At 41.3% G+C, this 18633-nt stretch overlaps 1 protein-coding gene across 1 annotated transcript; it reads right to left on the minus strand.

The window, feature by feature from the left end:
• Positions 1-17132: 17132 nt before the first annotated feature.
• LOC116504809 (olfactory receptor 5AR1-like) lies at positions 17133-18085 on the minus strand. The gene is given in 6 exon segments (XM_032212028.1): positions 17133-17749; positions 17752-17772; positions 17775-17813; positions 17816-17885; positions 17887-18006; positions 18008-18085. Coding segments are annotated over 6 exon segments (945 nt in total).
• Between the last annotated feature and the right edge of the window lie 548 nt (positions 18086-18633).

Genomic DNA, 18633 nt, shown 5'->3' on the forward strand with positions numbered 1-18633 from the left:
CTCTTTTCATATCATTGGGGATCTATCCCTTATGGATCTTCAACTAACCCAGAGATTTCTGGAAATAAGTGGTTGCATTTCATGCTTTGTCTGTCGATAGTATTAATGGACACTATTATTAACTAACGACCATCTTGAGTCCCAAGCTCCAATCCAATAATTTTCAGGCCCCGCCCAAGAGCAACATGTGAACAATCCAGCAAAGTTAGTTCCTTATATTCTTCTTTTTTAATTTTTAGGTCCTTTTATTCTTGTCCCCAATTTAATTTCCTGTTATTGCCCTTCTAAGGTTAAAAAAATATATAAGGGTGATAGGGGCATCCTTGTCTTAAGCCTTTCAATACTTATATTTCTCTGTAAACATCTCCATTTATTAGTAACTTTGGCCATTTGAATTGAATATATTGATCTACCATCTGCATAAATTTCCCTCCCGATTTGCCTGTTTTTTTTAATTGGGTAGTAATGAATGGCCAATTCAAGTTGTCAAAGGTCATTTGGACGTCCCAAAAATCAGTGCAACTTGTTTCCTGGACTGTGCTTCATAATATTCTAGTGTGTTTATAAATTCTCATATTATTTTTCAATTGTCATTTCGGTAGAAATCCATTTTGATCTGCGTGAATAGTTTCATTTAGTATTTTTTTAAAATCATTCCTCAATTATAGATGTAAACATTTTTAGTCTGTATTCAATAATGAAATGGGTCTGCATTTTTTTTATTTCTTGATGGTCGGAATCTTCTTTGGGTATAAGTGCTATGTATGCTTCCGTCCATGTTTTTGGTAATTTAGTCTCTGTAAGTGCTTCATTATACAAATCCAGGATTACTGTTTCTTTTTTTTTTTTTTAATAAATGTTTTTTAATTTTAATTTAAAACAGGTACAGCATCTTTCTTTACATCTGTAGAAAATGTGTCAATCAATTACAGATAAGTTTTGGTACATCTCCTCCACAGTCAACCAACATAACTCATATTAACTCAAGCATTATTATATATCCATTTTCATTTAACTGTAATTATTATTTAGAGATATTAATAAAAGTAACAATCTTGAACAATACCTGCCCACACCGGTGGGAAAAGAAAAAAAAAAAAAAAGGGCAACAAAAAAAAAATAAAAATAAAAATAAAATATAAAAATAATACAAAAAAAAGACAAAACGACAAGAGACAAGGCAGGAAAACAAAACAAAACACAGGTATCTATTATAAAAAAAAAGAAGTATATCAACTGGTTACAACATGCTTTGGTGCTTCTCTTCCATTAACTCATATTAATTCAAATATCTTAACTCGAATATTTACCATATCAACATCATTATACCTCCAGTTTTAATTACCTATGGTTATTTAAACATCCTTCATCCTTAGCTATGCCAAAGAATTAATCCATAACACATGCTGACATTTCATTTACTTATTTGTAAAATCCTCTATTATCATCAAATCCTCATGTCCTATTTTAGCTGAACACATAATATTTAATTATATCATATATCATAACATTTTCCCAGTATTGATTAACATTTGATTGTATGTATTTTATTTAGTTTTTTAATAGTGATAATTATTGTAGTTAATACTCTTTATGTATGATCTAAAAATGTTTTCTCATATCCAATTGTTAGTTATCATATCAACTCCACATTATATACATTACTATCAATATCAGTTATTATTCAACTATATCTGTTACAAAAAAGAGCAATTAGGTTTAGCTAATTTTCAATTGTATTCTTCAATCTATCAGCCAGTTCCAAATTATATACATTACTATCCATATCAGTCATTATTCAGCTATATCTATTACAAATTAAGGTAATCAGATTTAGCTAATTTTAAATTACTGTTTCTGTTGGTTCCTGTAAGTTCTTATAGAATTCAACAGGGATTCCATCTGGGCTCGGTGTTTTGTTATTTTTTTGGGATCTTCACTGCTCTGATAATTCCATCATTGTAATTTTTCCATTTAACATTTCTCTTTTGGTCTCCCCCATTTTTTTTAAGATTCATGTTATTTAAGTATTGTTCAATTTTATCTTGTGGGTATGTTTTCATGGCTGCATTAATATTAAAGAAAATTTTGTATTATATTTTTTTTTTCTTCCCTCCAGTGTTGTATGTTTCCCTTTTCATCTTGTAATTAATGCATTATTCTCTACTCTCTTTTTCTTTTTTTTAGTTTGTGGGCGAACCACGCTGTTTGCGTTGTCAAAAAAAGTTGTTTAGCTACTTTAATTTTCTGAACCATGTCTTCTTGTGTCATCAAATTAGTTTATGTTTTCTTGCATTGACTCCCCTCTTTTCCTTATTTTGGTTTTCTATAAATCTTTTTGCAGATCCGCTTCCAATTTTTAAAGTTCTTCCTCTAATAGTTCTTGTTTTTCTTTCTTTCTTTTTTTCCTTGCCAAATATGCTATTGTCAGTCCTCGAACATATTCCATTGGCTTGAGATTTCTTGATAGGCTATCACTGAGGACTCTTTAACTTTGATGGTTATCTTCCTGAATCATCCAGCTCTCACTGGCATAATTCCTAGTTCCCAAGGATCTCTTTGATTCAGTGAGCTGCTCTCTAGGTTAGGTGTATGTCATATACAATCTTGGTCATCCCTTTTTGTCTTTGGTCTACCATTGTCACTTAAGAACCTGGGGGAAAAAGTCATAAAAGTGGGTTTGAATCACCTAACAACTGCCTTCCTTAACAGTAGAAGTTCTAGTCTGAATTATGGCCATAAATTGAGGACTACTTGTAATTTGCCATGTCAGTGTTGGGGGTATGATTTTCTCCTTGGTTAGGATATTTTCGGTTTGGTTGTTTGGTGTTAATCCCTGCTTAAAAGGGTGTAGACTACTGGAGAGGATTCATTCTACTCTTTTTGTTTCCTTCTTAGCCTTTTTTATTGTCTCTTTTGAATGATGTGTAAATGTGATTTATCTCTATGTGTCCATTGCTGGATGACTCAATGTCTAGTGAAGAGAAGGACCAGGAGAGACATGATAGCAGTGTTCCAATATTTGAGGGGCTGCCACAGAGACAAGGGGGTCAAGCTGTTTTCCAAGGCACCTGAAGGCCAGACAACAAATAATGGATGGAAACTGAACAAGGAGAGATTCAACTGGAAATAAGGAGACATTTTCTGACAGTGAGAGCAATCAACCAATGGAATAGCTTGCCTTAAGATGTTGTGGAAGCTTCATCACTGGAAGCTTTCAAGAAGGGACTCAACTGTCATCTGAGTAGAGTCTCCTGCTTGTGTGTGTGTGAGGGGGGGTTGAACTAAATGACCTACAAGGTCCCTTCCCACTGTGCTAATCTCTCTGAAAATCCCGAGCATTTTTGGATTTGGCTTGGTCTAGGATGGTCACAGTTTCCCAATTGAAACTATAGTTGAGTCTGTGTATGTGTTGTAAGATTAAGGGTTTTTGTATGTATGTGTCTTCTGACAGCCAGTTGGTGTTTATGGACGCAGTCTGCCTATCTGTCCTACATAGGGCTCTTATTCCACATGTTGTAGATGGCCTCTGGTTTGTCCTCTTAAGCTACTTGGTTGATTTATGTTTTATGGTGATTCACCGTAAACAACCTCAAGGAGTAACTGGAACAAACCCAAAAATGTTGACACTGTCATGACTCCATCTCTAAGCAAAAAAAAAAGGAAAACAAAATTCCAAATGAAACTACTCAAGCTAAACTCCACAAAGAGGCAAATGAGCCCAAATGAATAGTCAACACATCCAGTTGACCATTCTCTACTGGAAAACACAATATGCCAGAAAGGCCTCAACTATAACATACACAATGCTAATCGGTCAGAGTTGTTTGCCATTTTAGAATAAGTCTTTAAAACCACAGAAATCTTTCCCTGCAGATCCAAGTAAACAAAATGCAGGGAACCATACCAGAGACCAAAAGAACCCAGAATCTGAACTCATTCATTTTAAGAGACTGATGTGGACATACATCTTATACACAATATGCCTGATGGGTCAGTGCATAACAATAAAATATAAAAGCCAACAAAATGATAGTAACTACAAAATGTACCGTACGGTACCTGCGAAACCATTTCCCGTCCTCCACCACCACACCTTCTGGACTGTAGTCTCAACCTACCCCATGTATTGGGGAAAGAACCAGCTGTTTGCGGTCTCCTTACCACCCAGTAAGGGGATGGAGATAGGTTGCTGGATCTCATAATCCTCTTTCACAGGGCAGGGCAGCTATGGGAAAGATGCGCTAACTAGGTTTCACTGGGTGACAACATCTAAGCGAGGGGGCCAAGAGGGACCCACCCTATCTGACATGGTCAGATGGGCATGTACCCTCAGAGAGAGGCACGTATCCTGGATCTCTGTATTTGTGGCTTGAAAAGTGATGCCCAGGACTTTGTATTGTGCCTAAGAAAAAACCAGAAAGTTTCCACAGCAAGATTAGCTGTACAGCCCATTGCATGACTCCAACTGTGAAAGACCAATTTGTAACAGACTGAGCATTCCTCTCAGTCCAAGAATGGCTGCAGGAGATAGCTCTGTGCAAAGGCAGTTACCAGCCACTCCTGGAGCAATAGTTGAGAGTCCAGAGAAAACCCAAACTGCCTAGCGGCTGTCTCTTGGGAAGCTTACCCCACTGAGAGCCAGGGTTGAGGTGGGTGGACCCGTTCCCCTATGATGAAATTCAAAGCCTCCAAGCTCTGCGCAAGCATATGAATAGCATGGTCTGAGTGTCCAGAGTTTGTTGCTGCTCCCTTTTAATCCCAACAGTAGATGAAACCATTAGGTGAGATCATTCGGCAGGAGTGGGTGTAGTACAGTATTATGTGCCCTTTGTGAGCTCTTTTCTTTCACCTTAACCTAGAATGAAAGGAACGGAAGGCTTTCTTTCCTGGGGCCAAAATACTAGCTGTCTTTGCTGTGGAATCAGCAAGCCAGCCCAGAACTCTGGTTTCTAGAAAAACGTCTTGGGTGGAAGGCTGCTCCAGGCATGGAGACGATGCACTCCGTGGGGAGAGCAGACTGGGTTCTTCCCTCACAGACCAAGTGGCAAGGGGCTTCTGCTCCTCTCCAGCATCTTTCCTCAGACAGGGAGGTCACTGGGCAGAAAACCAAGCAACGCTTCCTTCTTGGCATATGCCATAGTGTGACTTGATGGTTTGGTAGTGCTGCAGCCTGCTTTGGAATGCCCACGCAAGGCCAGATCTATTCGGTGGACCGACCCAGATACCTTATGAATACAGTTGATTTGTGGTGAGGGACTGTTTTACCAGAGATCCTGGCCTCTTGCCACAATTGCTTCTGAAAGTTTGTAGGTCTCCTTTGTTTGATTGTAAATTTATTTTGTTATTGAAAGAAAATACATTTGATATGATAAATCAGATATGTTTATGTGTCTGTCTCTGTGTGTGTTTTTGCCAAGTATCAGGCAACAGCCCAGGGGCCGGGAAAATGGTTCCTTGAGTATCCAAACACAATGAAAACACCAGTAAATGAGGAGATTTCAGGCTTTATTAAGTACCTGCAGAAGGCAAATTAAATAGAAGAACCAATCAAGTCTTAGAAGATGTTTCCCTTCTCATCCAAGAAGCGCCTTCAGCTCTGATTGGATGGTGGGAAGGAGAGGATTGATATTCCTTGTAGACAGCTGGTCATTTGCATTCTTTTAGAGAGTTGTTGGACCACTTGGATGTTTGCCTGATCCTCAGGATCACCTGAGTAGTGCAAACGGCTGTGCAGCCTTTTGGGAACTGCTGAAAGGATTCCTGTAGTCTGCAATTTTTGTGGAAATCCATTCATGCTGCCACACCATCAGGTCCAAGGATCTCCGTCCAGCTGCTGTTTTGGATGCAGTAGAACCAGGCTGCCTGGAACTTGCTAAAGTTTGAAGACATCCACCCATCCTTCAGTTTCTTTCAGAGCAAGCAAATTCTACCCAAATCTCTCTCTCCTTCGTCTACCCCATTCTTGTTTTTGATTCCTTAGATTATTTGAGATTCTGGATGCCCTTAACAGATGCTTCAATCATTCTTTTTACAATTTCTTCCAACAGTCAAACAATATTGTAGGCAAATCAAAGTCACTTTTAACAGCAACTAAATTCCAGTTCAGTCTTTCTATATCGTAAAACTCCATATTCTTCCATCAAAATGTGATTTCTCTTTTGGGTCTATAATTTATCTCCGTGTATTAAGTTGCCACTTTCTGCACTTTGGAGACTTTTAAAACTTCTTTCATTTAGGTGCGTCTCAAAAGAAGTTGAAAATCGTCTGACCCAGTTCCAATCCTCTGTTCACATGACTCCAGCTCGGTTGCTCCAGCTTTATTCCAGTCATAATGGCTGTCCCTCTTCTCCACCGGTCGGGAGGGCTCCTGGGATCAAGCAGGAGAGCTGCCTTTCTCCCGGAATCAACAAGTAATCCCTCGCTTCTTCACCACCTCTCCAGGGTGACCATAAAGACCTCCTATCAGAGTAGAATCAGCCGGGATATGTGGAACACCCAAATGGAAGTCCACAATAAAAAAATTGTTGATGACAAGGGTTCATTGGTTATGAAGCTCACGTTGGAATACCGTAGTCCATTAGTAAAACAGTATGTCACTCACTCCAAAAAGGCCAAAGAAGTTCTGGAAAACCAAAACAATAAATACTTGCTGATACATTTCCAGTTTGTTCATTTAGTCATCTTGATCGCAGTAACAGTAGAAGAAACAAAAATGAGAGACAAGTATATTCCAAGATGGAATGGATGGGGAGTTTCAGGCCCCCCTCATGGAAGTCATTTAAGGCTAACAGAAACCACAATTAATATTCTTTCTGTCTGTCTCGAACTACCTAATCTGCCTGTCTGTCTTTCTTAAATTTCTATACATTCCATCCAGTGGTGGGATTCAAATAATTGAACAACCGGATCTCTCTCCTAATGACCAGATGGGTAGGCAGGGCTTGGGGGTCATGGTTTAGGTGGGTGTGGCCAACTCAATGTCACTCACGTCGATGGGGGCTTTGCCTTAGCTGTTACAATGTAATAAGGGTTAACCGGAGAGGCAGTTTCTGTAAGCAGGGCAATAAAGATTAGGCTAGAAACAACACTAGAATGTTTCCTTCCTGCCTTCCTTACAGGATTAGCCCTGTAAAGAAAAAAACAAAATCAGATTTCTTCCAACACCGGTTCTCTGAACTGCTTAGAAAGTTAACCACCGGTTCTCCCGAATAGGTACGGACAGGCTGAATCCCACCCCTGATTCTATCACATGTTTATTGTGACAGCCTATGAACAAATATTTTCTCTTACCTCTTTTGGAGACACCTCATCTTTTTTCTTAATTTTCTCAACCGATCGTTTTCCATCGCAAAATCAGTGATGGAAACTAGAAGGTAAAGAAATAGGTGACAAGGCAGAATAGTTTTGGCATTTTTATTTCAAAAATTGGAATGTAAACTTGAGAGACAACGTCTAGAATAGGGCATGATTGGTTAATTACATTTGCCCTCAAATTCCTCTACTCTGATCCTTTAGGGCAAGCGTTGCCCTTCCCTCCCCAGCAGTTTCCCCTTTCCTTTTTTTCTTTCAACTAAATATTTGGCATTTCTATTCCAATTGATAAGGTCCCATAACCTTAAGCTACTTTTCAATCTCCTATGACTTACAGAGGAAGTTTATGATCTTTTTCATGAAAGCAGATGGATAGACGATTCAACATGTGAGAGACATTCCTGTTCCCCAGGCTATTTCAACCCCTTCAAGTGTTTCTAGAAGTTACAACCTACCTATCTAAACCCCACATAATTCAATTTTCCTATTTATATGTGGCCCATCTGACCTAAAGGCAACACTAGGCAGCTAAATGAAATAAAACATTAACAGATTATAACAGGTAACATCAAAATTAACATTGCTTTAAAAATGTAAATCCTACAATGTAGGGGATGCAGCAGTAATGGGATTCAAATAATTTAACAACCGGTTCTCTTCCCTAATGACCAGCTGGTTAGGCGGGGCTCGGTGGTCATGTGACTCTTTGGGTGTGGCCAACTCAATATCACTCAGGTCGATGGGGGCTTCACCTTAGCTGTTACAATGTAATTAGGGTTAACCAGAGAGGCAGTTTCTGTAAGGAGGGCAATAAATATTAGGCTAGAAACAATACCATAATGTTTCCTTCCTTCCTGCCTTCCTTACAGGATTAGCCCTGTAAAATGGGAAAAAAACAAAAGAAGATTTCTTCCAACAACTGGTTCTCCGAACTGCTCATAAAGTTAACAACTGGTTCTCCTGGATAGGGGCGGACTGGCTGAATCCCACCACTGCGATGCAGCCATGGATCTGAGAACTAATTGAAATGATCTATATAACTGGCCGTCAATATTCCCCATGAAGAGCCTGTCAATTCAAAGAACGTTTTTATCTTTCATACCACAACAGACCCAAACAATTCAAAACAATTTCTAGAGGTACATTTTTTTATTTAGTATGTGGGAAAAGTTTTCACTTTGTTCCCAAATGCCAATCTGCAAAGGTATCCCAACAAGTTACTTCCTCACAGTACCTTTTTTGGGAGGTCGCATGACATCACAATTGCATCAACAAAATTTGCAATAGTGATGAAAGCTTCATATGCAAAACAAGCTCAGCTATTGAGGTTTCAAGCTTTTTTTCTTCAAACTTTGATCAGAACGGAGGTCGACAAATAGCAGAGGTCTTCTTGATACTCTATATTGATTCTATGATTTATCTGCCTTTAAAATGGGGATTGGCAACAGGATTTTTACAGACATCCACCAAGGTTGTCGCCCCCTCCCCCCAAAATTTCACTAATACTGAAAGCAAAATGTCATCAAGGCTGGTGCAAGGGGGGCAATGACATCTCAGCTCTAGAAGTGTGGACCTGTGACCCCTGGACCATAATTCCAGAAGTGTGTCCTTACCCGGATCCGCCTGGTCCTCCACAAGTTAGCACCTCAGCACCTTAGCACTTCACCTCCTCAGCACTTCAGCTCCTCAGCACTTCAGCACCTCCACACCTCAGCTCCTCAGCACTTCCGTACCTCAGAAGTCAGCACTTCAGCACCTCCGCACTTCAGATCTGTAGCACTTCAGCACCTCAGCACTTCCAAACCTCCGCACCTCAGCTCCTCAGCACTTCAGTGCCTGAGCACTTCAGCACCTCAGCACCTCAGCACTTCAGAACTTCAGCACTAGAACCTCCGCACTTCAGAACTTCGCACATCAGAACTAAGACTTCAGAACCCTCCGCACTTCAGCACCTTAACTCCTCAACACCTCCACACTTCAGCCACCTCAGCACTTCAGTACCTCAGCACTTCAGTAACTCAGCCTTCAATACCTCCGCACCTCAGCTCCTCAGCACTCTTCAGTGCCTGAGCACTTCAGCACCTCAGCACCTCAGCACTTCAGAACTTCAGCACCTCAGAACCTCCGCACTTCAGAACCTCCGCACTCAGCACCTTAACTCCTCAACACCTCCACACTTCAGCACCTCAGCACTTCAGTACCTCAGCACTTCAGTACCTCAGCACTTCAATACCTCCGCACCTCAGCTCCTCAGCACTTCAGTGCCTGAGCACTTCAGCACCTCAGCACCTCAGCACCTCAGCCATTCAGCACTTCAGCACTTCAGCACCTCAGAACCTCCGCACTTCAGAACCTCCGCACTTCAGCACCTAACTCCTCAACACCTCCGCACTTCAGCACCTCCGCACATTCAGCACCTCCGCACTTCAGCTCCTCAGCACTTCAGCATCCTCAGCACTTCAGTACCTCCACACCTCAGCTCCTCAGCACTTCCGTGCCTGAGCACTTCAGCACCTCAGAACCTCAGCACTTCAGCACTTCCGCACATTAGCACTTCAGCACCTCAGAACCTTCCGCACTTCAGAACCTCTGCACTTCAGCACCTTAGCTTCTCAACACTTCCGCAATTCAGCACCTCAGCCCCTCCGCTACTCAGCACCTCAACTACTCAACGCCTCAGCACAAGGATTGGGATCCTGGATATATATATGTGTAGCAGTCAAAGTCATCACAATCAGTGTTTCATGACATGGCCTTAATATTTTATCTAGCTGTGGATAGGTGCTAGGGGTAAGCCTTATATGGCCACACAAGAAATGGGCACTTTTAAATATGAAGGGGGACAAAAGGTGCCCTCATGCCACCAAAATAAGGATATCATAGTTCTAATACCAAAGGCAAATGGCAAACCTTTACTCTAAATCCCCATGGTTTCCTCATATATGTTGTGGTCCTCATCTGCTTATTTTGCATTTTTATAAACTTGAAACAGCAGATACAAGAAAAAAATCCTACATGAAGGTTTTCCCTGGGAAAATTGTATCCACCGTGGTATCCCCTTTAGCCGAAGAATTCAATTTAATTCAATATTTTATCATCCTAGTTGTTGAAAAAAATGAAGAAGATCACCAACTTGCCACATAGGAAACACTGTAGGAAAATAATTTTCCCCCCCATGTTTAAAATTTGCAAGATGAGATCTAATGGAAGAGAATCTTTGTAGCTCAGGGTTGAAATGTAGAGTCCTTGGTGATCTCTGAGCTTAGTTTATTGCTTGCAGACATTCATACTCAACATCATCATCACAGGGACGTACAGTCAGGGGAGGTGGGGCCTCACCAGCGTCATGAGGAAAAGAAAAGAATAATTAAAAGGAAAAGGCTGAGGTAGTTGCTGCCAGAGTCACAGTGGATGACTCTGCTTAGTGCTTAACTGCAGTGGGAGGCGAGGAGAATTACGGGACTCCTTTACTCTAGCTTTATGCTCACTTGAGCAGAGTAAGCAAGGGTTAAAAGACGAAAATTTCTTATGCAAAGGAGGCACGTGGTTCTCTCGCCTCCTGTAGAGGGCATTTTTAGAAGCTTTTTTTCTTTCATGAGGGCAGCCAAAAGCCGAGTGAATCCGCTCTGAAACAGCTGGAAAAGGTGCTTGTGTGGGGGGAGGGGGAGGAATTCAAAAAGTTTGATTGCATGCAGAGCCACGTGCCTTTTCAAAAACACACACACACACACACACACACAAAAGCTGGATAAAAGTATATGATTACAAGTTTGAAAAGGCAACGTGGCTCCACCTGCAATCAAAGGCTCTGATCAGAAGGCAGCAGGGGAATGGCGGGGGAGGGGGTATGGCAGAGGAGCTGCTTTCAAGCCTTTGGAAAATATATCCAATCCAACTTCTGTGTTTGTGTTTGTTTGAGAGTGAGTGAGTGAGAGAGGGATCCAACTTCTCTCTGTGTGTGTCTGTTTGAGAGAGGGGGGAGGGAGGGAGAGAGGGAGGAAGGAGGGTGAGGGAGAAGAAAAGAATGGGAAACTTATTTTGCGAGGGGGAAAATGCTGTCGCTTTAAATGGAACTGAGCATGCCTGGCTGTGGACTTCTGGGAGTTGAAGTCCACAAGTCTAAAAAACTTGCTGCCCACCAGCCATAAAGCTCACCGCACGTCACTGTCCACAAATGCTCCAGATAGTTGCTCCTCACAAGGACAGGAGTCACCCTCAGCTTTAGACCTCTGGGAGATGAGAGGAATCCATATCCACTCAAACTGAAGTTGCATACTTTCTTTTCTAATTACTATGTTTCCCCCGAAAATAAGACAGGATCTTTTTTTCTTTTGACCCCTGAAATAAGCGCTTGGCCTATTTTCAAGGAGGTCTTATTATTTTTGAGGTGCAGTAGGTGGCAAGTGTGGTCACCTCCTGGCTGCTGCTGTGTTGCAATATTTTCGAGGAGGGCTTATTTTGGGGGAGGACTTATTTTAGCGCATGCACTCAAAAGCCCAATTGGCTTTATTATCTGGGGAGGTTTTATTTTTGGGGAAACAGGGTATCTTTGCAATTTCCTTTCCTAATAACAAGAATTACTTGTTAATTCTTTTTAGCTATTAGGAATCTTTGGATCAACAACTTTTATGGCACTGTGAATTTTGTTCTGTCTTTGCAAAATAAGTTTTATATGCAAGTGTTATGAATCACAATTCAGAATATGACTTCGACCTTGAATCTGACAATGTTGCTACCCTGTATTTTAGGACTATCAGCCTCAAGAAGACTCAAGATTGTATCCTTGAGATGCAATGACTAAAATATAAGAACTAGCCTTATAGTTACTGCTAATTGTAGAGATCTATTGCAAATTCATAAAAAAATGTTCATTATTCCATGGCAGGACTTTCTTGGCATTGTAATAGTATCTAGTCAATGCTGTTTCTCAAAAGTCTAGTGCTCTCCGGACCCTTACAACTCTCCCGGCCTTCCGAAAAGCCACCAAAACCTGCTGTTCCGGCAGGCCTGGGGCTGTTGATTAATGTCCAGCCCCACCTAGACAGAATGGATAGTGTGTAATTTTAATAACTGTATTTTTATTCTTAAATTTTTAAATGTTTTTTATCTTGTTTCTGTAAGCCGCCCAGAGTCCTACGGGATTGGGCCGCATACAAATTTTATTAAATTTCAAATTTCAATAATGATGGGAAAGGAATTGTTTAGTTTTCTCAGGAGTTCTTGAATAGATCTTGGATTAGATTTAGATTAGATTTAGATTTTACTTTATTTGTATGCCGCCCTTTTCCCTGAGGGGACTCAGGGTGGCTCACAATTCAAGGGAGGGGAAAAACAGACAAGTTACAAACATGAAAACCATACACCATTAAAAAGCACAACAGTCATACCATTCGAGTGGGGTTGCAAGTCTTTAGCCCCAGGCCTGTCGGAACAGCCAGCTTTTAAGGGCTATGCGGAAGGCCTGGAGGGTGGTGAGGGTACGAATCTCCACGGGGAGTTCATTCCAGAGGGTCGGAGCAGCCACCGAGAAGGCCCTCCTCCAGGTAGTTGCCAGTCGACATTGGCCGGCTGATGGAATTCGGAGGAGGCCTAGTCTATGGGATCTTATTGGTCTAGTGGAGGTAATTGGCAGTAGGTGGTCTCTCAAGTACCCAGATCCAATACCATGAAGGGCTTTGTAGGTGACAACTAGCACCTTGAAGCGCACCCGGAGATCAACAGGCAGCCAGTGCAGCTCGCGGAGGATAGATGTTACGTGGGTGAATCGAGGCGCACCCATGATCGCTCGCGCGGCTGCATTTTGGACAAGCTGAAGTCGCTGAATACTCTTCAAGGGCAGCCCCATGTAGAGCACGTTGCAGTACTCCAGCCTAGAGGTCACAAGGGCACGAGTGACTGTTGTGAGAGCCTCCCGGTTCAGGTAGGGACGCAACTGGTGCACCAGGCGAACCTGGGCAAATGCCCCCCTGGTCACAGCTGACAAATGATGTTCAAAAGTCAGCTGTGGGTCCAGGAGGACTCCCAAGTTGCGGACCCTATCTGAGGGGCGTACTATTTGACCCCCCAGCCTGAGAGATGGATCACTTGGCCAATTAGTGGGAGGGAAGCACAGCAGCCACTCGGTCTTATCTGGATTGAGTACAAGCTTGTTAACCTCCATCCAGTCTCCCAACAGCATCAAGGCCCTGGCTCATCACGTCCATCGCTTCATTGAGTTGGCACAGGGCGGACAGATACAGCTGTGTATCGTCCGCATACTGGTGGTATTTTATCCCGTGCCGTCGAATGATCTCACCCAGCGGTTTCATGTAGATATTAAAGAGAAGGGGGGACAGGACCGAACCCTGCGGCACCCCATATGTTAGGGGCCTAGGGGTCGATCTCTGCCCTCCGACTAACACCGACTGCGACCTGTCCGAGAGGTAAGAGGAGAACCACCGTAAGACAGTGCCTCCCACCCCCACCTCCCGCAGTCGTCGCAGAAGGATACCATGGTCGATGGTATCGAAAGCCGCAGAGAGGTCAAGGAGTACTAGGATGGAGGCAAGACCTCCATCCCTGGCTCTCCAGAGATCATCGGTCAATGCGACCCAAAGCGGTTTTCCGTGCTGTAGCCAGGCCTGAAGCCAGACTGGAATGGATCTAGATAACTGATTTCCTCCAAGGACCGCTGGAGCTGAAAGGCCACCACCTTCTCAACAACCTTCCCCACAAAGGGGAGGTTGGAGACTGGACGATAGTTGTTTAGGACGGCTGGATCCAAAGATGATTTCTTCAGGAGGGGTCTCACCACCGCCGCCTTTAATGCGGGGGAAAGACCCCCTCCCGAAGGGAGGCGCAACAACCGCCTGGATCCAGCCCCGTGTCACCTCCCTGCTACAGGTTTATCCTCCCTGGATAAACCTTTGCTACAAAGAAAATTAACCGGGTGCTCAGTGGCTGATATAGCTTGAGGGTATGTATGTTGTATCTTGCAAAAGCCTGTGAGACTCACTAAAACCACTTTCCAAAGAATTAAACCCAGGAACATCTCAAGAAGTGAAAGATGGTGCAAGTAATTCCTAGCTTTGTGTGACCTGTTGAAGGAGACACAGCAAAGCTATCAAGGCAGCACAAGCCTTTTAGGATTTACTAGATTGTCTGAGAATGGAGGATACAAGAGTTCCCTCCAGTGGAGATCTGCTGAGCTCTAGTGTTTTCTAGATAATTTATAAGGTTTTTTTCGCCCCTCTCGTGTCACCATTAGATCAGAGGGATGTGCATCCAGCCTTAGAGTGATAGAGCCTGGGTATAAGAAAAACTCTCAAACAAAGTTTTCCATGTGAAGAGATTAAAATCAGTTTATAAACATACAAGGTATTGGTTCAGAAAGTATACAATTTTATTAATCAGGAACTGAACTCTACCCAGAGGAACATATGTAAACTTTGCATCTCCAAAAATGATTAGGCTAGTTCTCCTGTGAAATTTTGAAGAAAAAAACAAAAGCAACCCGGGCCCAATTAGGCAGCACAGAAGTAGATGAATTTCTCTTGTCCCTTGGCATAAGACCAATGGAATGGGCAGATTGCATCCTAAATGAAGAGACCAGTTATAACATATTAACATACCATACTTTTAATAGTTTTATTGACAGTGTCGCATCAAATTAAGTTATAGAAATATAATGATTATGATGATGATAATGCTGCTGCTGCTGATGGCCACCCATGTACTAAAGATAGTAGTGTTGTTGGTTATTATGGGAACAAAACCATGAGCTCATTAGCACTGCCACTTTTGAATGGAAATGTGCCAAGTATCTTCCTGAATCTATTCCCAATGTTTCCATAACATATTTCTCTCTTGTTAACATCTCCATGATGCACTTTGCCCCTGTCATGGCCATTATGGCTTAACTCTGAGTGCCATTCATACCAGCTATTTGGGAAACTCCATTCCTGCCTAAGATCGCTGGTCCAGACTACTGGCTGCTTCTAATTAAAGATTGAGTTCCTAGAAGATGTATGAGGTTCTGAAGTGAAATAATGAAGAGATATGCAATAATTCTGATAAGAGATTTATTTCTAATTCATTAATTACTTTATTTAAATTTATTGGCTACCCAGCTCTAGTGGAGATCTGAATAAAACAAACATGACCAAGGCTGATCATAATAAGACCATGAGAAGATCAAATATCTTTCAGTGCCATCAAATAGAAGCCTATAAGGAGATTGTATGTAGCATAAGAAAAAATGTATTATGTCTTCATCAGAAGATGTTGAGGCTTATATTGGATGTGTGTGTGTGTGCTAAAGGCTAAAATTCTCAAATAACTGTTCTCAGCCCTATCCTCTATTAATTTATATAATTTTCAATGCTTTTGGTGGAAATTAATTACATAATGTATAGGAGTAGTTTCATTGATCTATCTAAAAGACGGATGTCAAACTCAAGGCCGGGGGGGGGGGCAGATGCAGTCCACAGAGTGCTTAGATCTGGCCTGTGGTGCCATCCTGAAAACAGCGAAGGACTGGCCCATGGTGCCTCTGCCTGTGAAAACAGGTGGATCTTTCCAAGCCCTGTTTTCTCTGGCAGAGGGTTACAGGAGACCGTTACAGTTGAAAATGGAGCTTGGGAGCCTGTTTTCACTGGCAATGTTAAGAAGCAGTATCACTTGCCCCCAGCATGAGTGATGTTGAGTTGGCCACACCCACCCTGGCCATGCCTCCCAACCCTGAGGTCAAACACAACCCTGATGTGGCCCTAAATGAAATCGACTTTGATACCACTGGTCTAAAAGGTCTTATTGCTGAAGGATCATCAGTTCTGGTGTTATGAAAAAGAGTGAAAATTGTTTCTCTGCCAAAGTTAGCAAAATACTTTTGTGACCCTGTCTCCTTGAGGGTTTTTTCCCAATGTAAAATGCTCCAATCTTTTTGTTGCCTTGAATATTTAATATGTTTTTCCTATTTGTATCTCACTTTTTAATACAGCTCTATCAACTGCTTCAACTTGTAGAGTTCTATAAGAATTTTATAGAAATCAATTCATTATTCCAGCTCAGGATTTCTTAAGCTTTGTAAATTATAGAAATTATCCTACATTGAGGGAGAGAAACTCAGATTTTAAAAAAAATATTTTATTTTATTTATTTTGATTGGATACGCCTTAATACAACTCTTCAGATATGTATCCCTCTTTATATGTTGGACTCCAAATCCCATGCCTTCTAATTAATATTGTCGTAGACTGAACAAGGTTAACTGAACTGATAGTCTTTCTCCCCCCCAGAAAGAATAGGAGAATTTTGAACATAAAGATGAAAAGTATGGTAAATATCAAATCTGACTGAAATATTTGGTTTATTACATGTTAAACTACTTGCAACATGACAAATTCAGAACTAATAACAACTTTTAATTTACTTGTGTAGAACTCTGAATGCTTATATAGGCTTTCAGCCTTGGGTTTTCCACAATCAAAAATTATACAGGGTTTTAATCATACAATTAACCATCTTGCTTTATGAAACTAGGAACTCTCATTTTGTGGACTCTTGCTATGCTACCAATGTTGGTGGCTGAAGATCCTGGGAAGTGGCTAAGAGCCAGAAGTGCAAAGTTTATCTGATTAAACTGAAAAAGTGGTTCAGCAGGATTGAGACTATTGTTAGTTAAGTCTACTATGTTAAATAAATTGTGATTGTTATTGAGATAATATTCAGAAGTATAAAAGGTCACAGAACATTATGATACAATGTATTTCTTTTACCCAGTGATGTTATTCCTCTTTAGAAGGTCAGAGATTATTACTGAATGACATTGTCGCTTACATTTATTTTGGTTTTCTGTCTTTAAAAGTCCATACATTGCCCACTGATTTTATCAGAGCATCTTTCACCTCCTTGTTCCTCAGGCTGTAGATCAAAGGGTTGAGCATGGGGATCACGACCGTGTAGAACATAGAGGCCCATTTGTCTTGGTCCATGGAATAGCTGGAGGTGGGCCGGATGTACATGAAGACTATGGTCCCGTGGAATATCCCAACAGCTGCCAAGTGAGAAGCACAGGTGGAAAATGCCTTGCGCCTGCCCTCGGAGGAGTGCATTCTTAGGATTGTAACCACAATATAAACATAGGATATAAGACTCATACAAATGCTGCATGCTTCGATGAAGCCATCAATGATAAGCAGCACAAGCTCATTAACAGAGGTGTCAGAACAGGAGAGTACAAATAGTGGAGGCATATCACAAAAGAAGTGATTAATAAGATTTGACCTGCAGAATGTGAGTAGGAATGTAGAGGAAGTGTATACTATTGTATCCATTAAGCCTATGCAATATGCAAAAGCAATCAATTGTTGGCAGAGTGTTTTGGTCATTGTTGCTGAATAGAGAAGTGGATTGCAGATGGCCACATACCTATCATAGGCCATCACAGCCAACAAACACACTCTATGTCTACAAGAACACATAGAAAAAGAGCTGTGTAGCACAGGCATTGTAGGAAATCCTTTACTTTCACTTAATAAATCAATCCGCATTCTAGGAGCAATGGTTGAGGAACAGCAGAGATCAACAAAGGAGGAGGTTGCCCAGGAAGTAATACATGGGTTTGTGAAGTTGGGTGTTAGTGCATATCAGTAGAATCATCCCAATATTCCCTACCACCGCAATGAAATAAATTGAGAGGAAGATAAAAAAAAAGAACAAGCTGCATTTTGGGATTGTCTGTGAATCCCTGAAGAATGAATTCAGTAATGATAGAATCATTTCCTTTATCCATGAGCTGTCACAATGGGTGCTGGGTTCAGAATATTAGCTGAATATGAAATGTCTTTTTTTTAAAAAAAAATCTATCAAAGGAAGGAAAGAAAATTTGCTTTCTTTAGAGTTCCATCTATCTTGGTTTTCTCTATAAAAAATAACCATAAGGACTAGGATCACATTTCCACTGTATTCATCTAAATCAGACGTGTCAAACCCATGGCCCAGGGACTGCATGTGGCCCTGGACAGCTAGCAATGCAGCCCTACAACCCCCCCCCCCAAAATAAAGGAGGTTTGTTATTTATATACATTAACTACACTATACATTTTATATTTGGCATAAGACAATTCCACTTCGCTCAATGTGGCCCAGGCAAGTTAAAATATTGGGCACATCTGATCTACATGATCGTTAAATTTGCATTAAACAAAAATACAAGGCTGGGTAGTGAATACACTATTCTAACGTTTATTTCATTTGCTGAGATATTGCATGTGAAAATTCATATTAATGCTCTGTGCTGTGTGTGACTATTTTTTTATAAAAATGGATGATGGAATGAAT

Source organism: Thamnophis elegans, chromosome 1, assembly GCF_009769535.1.
Source record: "Thamnophis elegans isolate rThaEle1 chromosome 1, rThaEle1.pri, whole genome shotgun sequence".
Classification (NCBI taxonomy): domain Eukaryota; kingdom Metazoa; phylum Chordata; class Lepidosauria; order Squamata; family Colubridae; genus Thamnophis; species Thamnophis elegans.